This window comes from Furipterus horrens, unplaced genomic scaffold (assembly GCF_987537825.1).
Source record: "Furipterus horrens unplaced genomic scaffold, mFurHor1.1.pri manual_scaffold_4, whole genome shotgun sequence".
In the NCBI taxonomy this organism is placed as follows: domain Eukaryota; kingdom Metazoa; phylum Chordata; class Mammalia; order Chiroptera; family Furipteridae; genus Furipterus; species Furipterus horrens.
This window is the reverse complement of record NW_028327174.1, coordinates 53,866,152-53,874,381: the sequence shown is the minus strand read 5'-3', so window position 1 is coordinate 53,874,381 and position 8,230 is coordinate 53,866,152. Positions and strand designations below refer to the sequence as shown.

The 8,230-nt window shown below is 52.6% G+C and overlaps 1 protein-coding gene across 1 annotated transcript; it reads right to left on the bottom strand.

Annotated features, from left to right (window-relative positions):
• Positions 1-6,195: 6,195 nt before the first annotated feature.
• On the bottom strand, positions 6,196-7,800 carry HOXC12 (homeobox C12). Its single transcript, XM_090275581.1, has 2 exons — positions 7,191-7,800; positions 6,196-6,434 (listed from the first exon to the last, which is right to left on the bottom strand). Exons 1-2 carry the CDS (start codon positions 7,798-7,800, stop codon positions 6,196-6,198), a joined length of 849 nt encoding a protein of 282 aa, XP_090131707.1.
• Between the last annotated feature and the right edge of the window lie 430 nt (positions 7,801-8,230).

Sequence of the window (8,230 nt, the reverse complement as noted above, 5' to 3'; positions counted from 1 at the left end):
CTGAAACAGAGGAGATAACCTAATTTTATATTGCTAATTCCATACAGGAGTAATTGTGCAGTCAGACTCTGCTGCAAATAGGACTTAGCACTCTAAGTATAGACCCTGACTTCAGACAGGAGAGGCAACAGGGAAATAGAGATGGGAGACTGCTTATATAATAATCCATGTAGATAAAGAAGGGGTTTTAAAAAGACAGAAATAATAGAAATACAGAAGAAAAGAGGCTAGCCAATGGAGATTGTCATTGACAATGTCTGAGCTTCCTCCCGTTACTATTTCAAAGACTGCCTGAAAAATACATATGATAAATACAATAATATGTGAACCCAAAGAATGTTCTTCAATTGTATTTGGTACACACCATGTATGCAAACATAATTTACAGAATATTTTTTTATACACTGGGTAGACATGCACTTTGTGTATATATAGTAATGTGTATTTTAATGTAGTTTTATGTAGATATATTAATATCCAGGTGCATTTTCCATGCACTGATTTTATATGGCCTATGGAGCATATACACCCATGTAGCTAAATAGATGTAGGACTGTACATTCCCTGTGTAGGATATATGGAAGTGTACTGTTTATATGTGTAAATTAAATTTACAAGTGGTGGCTATACATGCTTTATGTAATCTTTTCCCAGGAGGTTGCTTTTCCGTACAATAGACAGAAGTGCCTATGTACATATATTTTCTAGACAAGTATATTTTCCATGCCCCGAAATTGTATGTAATACAGATATCTGTGCATTTTAGACGGTTTCAATATATTGGTTATGTCAGCAGCATGGCCAAGCGTGCATTTTATGGAACACCTTTTCCCTGCTCCAAATGTGGACTATGCATCATCCATCTTTCACAGATAGCTTTCCTAGCAACAACTACTGGTGGTGAGTTCCATCCACACAGATTTGTCCTTGCAAGAAGTTCTCTACTATGGGTCAGGGAAAAAGATAAAGTGAAGGTTTGTCTCCAAGTCCCCAGGAAATGGTGCCGACTGAGAGAGGAGAAATCACTCGCAAGCAACCGGCTGGTCTCACTGGCCAAAGATCCGATTGTGTTTGGGATCGTCTAAGCCCAGTTCCTTGGCTCACTCCCCAGGCTCCCCGGGTCGGCACCCAATTTAGGAGTCTCTGGGCAGAGCCGCGGGCCTTGAGAGGCACGACGGGAGGCCGGGCCGCCACACTGGGTACGCCGCTTGCCCAGCGGAGCAGGGGCACTTAGGAAAAAGGCCTGGTTCCCTAGCCCGGCAGCACCTCAAACTCAGGCTGTTCGAGGTCTCCCACAAACTAACGGGGCATCCCCCAGGCCTGGGGTGCTCAGGAACGAAAGGCTGAGCGGGTAGGGGTCTCGGCAGCCTCCCAGGCTCCGACCAGCAGGGGTCATCCCGTCCCTCCCGTGGCACGGCGGCCCTTGGGCGCCGACCAAAGCTGCCGGCGCTGTGCAGCGGGGAGCTTCGCGGGTCAGCCTGGCTCGGAGGCGTGCCGGCTTTCCGGACGCGGGAGCGGGCCGGAGCGGGGACCGGAACGGGCGGGAAATTGGACCGAAACCCTAGCCGCCCGGCCAGGGTTGGGAGTGGAAGGCCCAGGCGCCCGCGTCATGCCCCAGCGGCCGATGCGCCTTTGTTTCGGGGGCCTTCCTTGATCGGCGAGCGCGGCACCGGCTTCAGCCGTGCGGGGCGTCCAGGGGCAGCGGGTGCTGGCCGCACGCTTCCCGACGGAAAACCGGCAACTCGGTCTCGACGGAGACAGACATGGAAGGGCGGCCACTCGGGCCTAAGTCTGGAGACATAGGCAGCCGTGGGATCCAGGGCCTGCAACCCACCTCGAGTCGAATTACTCCGGAATCTTCGGCGCCTCCATGTGCCGGCCGCACAGAGTGTTGGGGGCTCCGGGGTGTGCTTCCCGCGCAGGCCCGGGACCTAAGAACCGCTCCTTTTTTCCTGGTAATGGCGGAAGGATGGGCGGGGGCTCCGATCTGTCCGGAACCCAAGGTCCCGGGGGTTTGCTTTGTTCGCAGAACGAGGCCGGCAGTCCGTGCGCTGCTCTGGGTCTGAGCCATGGATCCCTCTGGGTTTCCGGCTACATTAGCATCTACAGAACCCAGGGCTGCCGGGACCGTCTCCCGTCTGCTGGATAGTGTCTTTAAATACCCTCGCTGTGTTTATGCATATCAGAGTGAAGTAGAACTGGGTGGATGATGGATGATCACAGCCAAATACATAACTTATTTGGATGATATAAGCTTACAAGCACACAACAGCGGAATTATTTTGTACTTGAATTATCTACCTCATTCTTCCCTTTTCTTTCTCCTCCAGACCCAGTTAGAGACACAGAATGCTTTGTCTTGAGGTCAGTGGAGTAAATTGTAATTTGAGGGCTTAAACTGGACAAAATAGCTGCAAAATAGATGCAATTCTTGCCCAGATCAAGAGCTCAGATGCACGCTAAGTATTTGGGTTGTGGTTCAAACATGACCTCTTTGGCAGAGAGACCAAAGGACCTGTTTTTCAGCCATTGGGAGGAGGTTATAGTGTCTTTCCTTCTCTGACAGTTGAGTCTTGGGCCTTCATAGACACCACCCAACAATATACATTCTCCGATCTGTAGTGTCTCTGGGAGTAAATCAAGGGAATAAATTAAGGGCCAATTATTCCTGACCTCTCTAAATTTCTCCTTCTCTTTTAGCCAGAAATGCCTTGATTGTTAACTCTTCCTGTATAACTGTCTCTTGAGAGGAGGGTACTCTCCACCTGGATTTATTGGGATTCAGATCCCCTCCTCCTTTATTCAGATCCAGGCACAGCCATCCAGTCCCTCCCCCAGCTCATGGCTGCCAGAAGCTATCTGGTTCCCAGCCTTGCCCACACTCCATAAGGCCTCTGTATGAGTACTCTCAAAGCTTGGGATCATCTTCTTCCTGCCTGAACCCCTCAGCTATGGAAGACAGCTGGGGATTAGGGGAAAGGGGAAATGGGATTTGGTTGAAATTTACCAGATTTTCTAGTTGCAGGAGTAAGGAAAGGCAGAGAGATGAAATTTTCACAACAGGAGGCATGGTTTGTAGGCTGGGCTCCGTGGGGGCCCCTGCTATTCCAGAGCAGGCCCAGAAGGGAGGCCGGGGGAATTTGAACAAGACTATGATTGGAGCCAGGCTGTGATAAAGATAAACTCAAGGACCAGAGAGGCAAAGACAGAGGCAGAGGGAGGGTGTCCCACCCAGAGGGAACGGATGAGGTGGAGGTGCAGAGGGCTCATGCAGTCAGCTGGAACCCAAACGGAGGTCTGGACCTGGGCCTCTCTCTGCCATGGCCCAGAGAGGGTCACTGGCTGAGAGAGATGGAACCTATTTTACCAGCTTCAAGGGGTCTTTAGTCCCTTGCCCAGTCTTCTTGCAGTGCACAAAATGTGCTCCCAGAGAAAGCCATGGGGTTGAAGTGTGGACCCATCAACCTCTGCCCCATATCCCAGGGCACTCTTATCATCCCAGCTCCAACCTGTTTGCACCCCTACCCTGGCTTTGCTTCATGGAGATCCTGCAGCTCAGACTTCCTTTTACTGGCCTTGAAGATAGTTTCAGCCTCCTCCAAGCTGTCCACATTATTTTTACAGCCCATGGCTTCTTAGATATTCCTCTCCATCCCCACAATCTACCATCTCTCAATTTTTTCTCTGTTAGTAATTGCTTGGGATTGGAAATGGCAGCTCATCAACAGCTCTTGATTGCTCATATATTTTTGTTGCCCCTGAAACTGCTCTTCCTTTATTATTGTACATTATTATTTTTATTATTCACCTGGGATGGAGAAAATAAAGTGGGAAACAGCAAGGAGGCAGAGGATCCCATTTTTTCTGGTCAGAGGAGACAATTTGTGCGGACCCTGTTAATTTTTTCTCCAAAAAGAATCACATCATCATAGAGTCATGTTTTAATTATTATTATTATTATTAATATTAATACAATGAAGCAACTTTGTACAAGGACTATTTAAAGAGAAAACGTGCTAAAGATAGCCATTTGAATAGGAGGGTGCACTACAGAGAGCTGGGGAGGGAGAAAGGGAAGGCATCTATGCACAGGGACTACACAAGGTACTAGCAACAAACACAGAGAACAAGACACAGATTGACAGGGAAGCTCACAGAAATCAAGTTTAAAGCGGCAGGAAGAGAATGTTGCATATCTTTGCCCCCTCACCCTTTTGGAGTGTACTGGTCTCTATCAGGCTATATGAGTCAGGCTGGAGTGGTGAAGGTGGCATCCAGGAGAGGCTTCATGAAGAGGTATATGCTGACCAAGTAAAGAGGGGAGTGTTTCATACCCAGGACCAGGACCAGGACGCAGAGAAGTGTGCAGACAGGTGGAATGGCAGTGATTTCTGCAAACTTGTACCTAAGTGCAACAAATTTATGTGGGTGGGGATGTGTGTCAGGTGCCCAGTGGATAATGGGAACATAAGATTATATGACCACTCTATAAGGTTGTATTTGGGAATATGAGGTTGCCTACTTGCAAGTACAGGCAGGAGAGTGGATGGGCCCTGTCATATGCTGGACTCAACTGTCCCTGTGAGTTTGCCTTTGCCTCTGCACAATCCTGTACAGGGACTTGAAGGTGGGTGCTGGTGGGAGAGTGGGAGGAGAGTCCCTCTGTGGATGGCCTTTCAATGGTGTGTTAGGGGTGACGCTCCCCAGGCAGGAAGAACTCTAAGATAGCAGACCGGTTTCACATTTCCCAAGCTGGGCTCAACTCTCATCATTCCCTTGCTGCTGGCAAGGGGGTTCAGCAGATAGGAGCATGGGGGACTCTCACTCAGAGGGATGAAACGGAGTATGAGAAGGCAGGCAAGCTCCTTCCCTGCTTCTGTCTCCTAAGCCAGCCTAGGATCTACGGAGCTGGGGCTGAGGCCTGAAGGGAGCTGTGAATAAAAGGCCCTCCGATTTGGTGCCTCCAACAGGTTCCGGAGATGTGCTCCGCCCTCTGCTCCGGTCCTCTGACTCCTCGCAGTCCACTGCTGAACCTAGGAGGTGGAGGCACCGAATCCTGAGACAAAGGGCCACGTTAGGGAGAGGGCGGAGTGGGAGACAGAAAGGAGTTGTGTGGGGGGCTGTAGCTCCCCTCCTTCATTGTCACGAGCCGGGGAAACCCGGGCTGAGCGGAGCCGCTGTGGCCAGTAGCCCCTTTAGGGGCAGATTCTCCTCCCGCCTCGTAAATTATGCCGGTCCAGCCTCTGGCTGGCCGTGACCATGAACGCCAGCGGGGAAGGGAGAATCAGCGGCGGCAGCCTCAGGCTGCCAGAAACTCTTCCGCCAATCAGTGCCGCGCTTCGAAGCCCCCTATCACAGCTTCTGGGGTTTCCCGGAGGGCCAAATGGGGGTCCCTAGAATGGCTATTGAACCTGAGGCTGCGTCCGCTTAGCTCTCAATTCCCCGATTGCGGTTCCGGTCCGTGGCTGCATAGATGGCAGAAAGAGAGTATACCAGCACACCTGTGAGCGAATGGGATGGGGACCAGGAGACGTTTGGGCAGCCTGCCCTAGAGGGGACATAAGGCTGTTATTGCCTTGTCTGCAGCCGTCTCTGCCTCCCAGGCCTGGAGGACCCAGACTTCTTGCCTTTGGGCATAGCTGGTCATTCTGTTCTCCCAAACCGCACTTCTTCCTGGGTTCCCCCACTCGCTCCTGCTCTCCCAGAGCTTCTCTGTACCCCTCCACTCTCTCTGGTGATCTCCACTCTTGCTCCCTCCTCTCAGCCTCTCCTAACCCCAACAAGTGAGTTTTGGGAGCCTTGGTTCTACTGTCCCCACCCTTGCCTCCTCCTGCAAGGAAACAGACTTAAGACCACAGAAGGAAAGTGGTGGGAGGAGGTGCCTGAGTCCTCAGCCAGGGGTCCAATGCCTCAGTCTGCCCCTCTCCAGTGCTTCAGCCCTCCCTGTCCCTACCCCAGCCTGCAGCTGTGGGCTTCTTCTCTCCCTTGTTGGGTTCTTCCCTTCTCTCTGGGGTCTGGCAGGGCCTGCTGGGGTGTGTAGGAGGGAACCACAAACAAAACAGACAAGAGGACATCCAGAGAGGGTCTGCCAGAGACGTCTGGTGTTCTAAGTGGGGGACTGTATCCCAGGCAGCTCCCCCTCTTGCTCCTACCAGAGACAGGCTCAGTCTGGGGCTGGCTCCCTTGCCTTGCCCCCTAAAAGAAGGAGAGAGCTTGCTCCCTCAACAGAAGTCTTTTCTTTTTCATTCTCCGGTTCTGAAACCAGATCTTGACTTGCTGGTCACTAAGATTCAAGCGGTCTGAGAGTTCTCTCCGGCGCTGCCGAGTGATGAACTCGTTCACGAGAAACTCGCCCTCCAGCTCTGCCAACTGCAACTTCGAATAAGGCTTGCGCTTCTTCCGAGATCGGCTGTGGATCGGGTACCAGGGCGTGCCTGGGTGGAGATGAACCAGCAGGGTTGGCCAGAGGACCAAGAGGTGACAAGCCCAGTGTCCTTGGTCCTTCCTTAGCCCCTTTCACCTTAGCCTAATGATGGACCCCAAGCCCTTCCTCTCCTGTCTCTTCTCTTTTATATAGACACTCCCATCCCCACCAACTCCCATCCTTCATCATTCTCCTTTTCCTCTTTCACTTCTCTTCCTTGCCTCTCCAACTACCTACCGTTGCAGTATCCCTGACTGACCTTTCTATGTTCCTATTCCTTCACTTGTCCCCAAATCTTTTCTCTAGGATATCCTGGCCCATTCCTCTCAAATCCTCCAGGACAGGGTCCCTGATCAGTTACAACAGACGTGAGCGAGTGGTGAAAGTAGACCGTCTCCACTGGAGTTTCTTAAAAGAAAAAAATGTAAGTAATAGGGCTGTCGGGAAGTGGAGACAGAGGCCCTGGGAGAGCAAGGATCAAGCTCTGAGTCTCCACCTTCCCACCCCCAGGCCTGGGGAATTCTCCACCAGAATCCCCCTTCTCCAGAGCTCCTTGCTCCCTCCAACCGCAGGCTGATGAAAAAGGGAATCTCTTCTGTTCTTTTATGAGGATATTTACAGTTTATAGGGCTCCCTCAATCCCCACTTCTTTTTAAAAGAAGTTATTTCTTGCTACACATTCTGTCAGTCCAGGCGGCCCTAGCTCGGTCCTACCCTGCCCCCCCTGGTAAGACGTCCCGCCCTAAGTGAGTCTCACTGTGCTTACCGCTGGCCGAGAGCCCGCCACCGGGGTTTAAAGGTGATACCAAGCTGCCAGGGTCACCCGCGCCGGCGCCCTTGTTGCTCTCGTTGAGCAGGGAGGAACTGGAGTCAGATTCCAGGGACTGGCACGAGGGCGGGTCGTGCGGGGGTCCCGTGCCACCATCGCCACCGCCGCCTCCTGCCGAGTAGTCGTACTTGAACCCGAGAGCAGGCGGCCCTGACGGCTCCAGCGGCAGCAGCGCTGCCCCGGGCCCAACTCCTGGGCCGGGGTCGCGCCCGCGCTCTTCACGCTTCAGGCCCCCGCCGCCACCCTCGGCACATGGCTCGCGGTAGTAACCCTTGCTGTCCTCAACACGCGCCAACTCGCACGTGCGGCCAAAGGGAGGGTTGAGAGACACTGGGCTTCCGAGATAAGGCTGCGGGTAGCCATTGCAAGGCTCTGCCGACGGCCAGGGCAGCGAGCACACGTTGTCGCGGCGCGGGTAGGACAGCGAAGGCAGCCCGGGCAGCTGCGCCCCTGACGCGCGGAAGTTGGGGAAGTAGAAGGTGTCCCCCGTGTGGATGTTCACCAGCGGCCCCACAAACCCGGGATTCAGGAGATTATGCTCGCCCATTTCCGCGGGCCCGACCGGCAGCTTCTACTTTATTGCTATCTGACATTAAACATAGTTAAACCTGCACCGGCCACCCATTGGCCGTGCAGCTCACGTGGGCGAGGCCGCCAGGGGGATGGGTGGGGACAGCGAATCCCCCCACCCTGTACCAACTCCAACTTCTCCCTTCCCCAATCTGGGGGGGGTGGGTGGGTGCTAAACACGGGAACAGATTTATTCACTGACTTCTTTAAAAAAAAATATATATATATATATATATAAAACCTAAAGCAGAGAGTGAGGCAATCGCCTAACACGGGGCAAGAGGAACCACACCAAAAATACCCACACATACACTCTTCTGCACCCTGCACTCTCCAACCCCCCAGATGTGTTATTTTCTCACCAACAGCTGGCCGAGCACAGCCCATCCCCCTTTAATTAGCTCCTT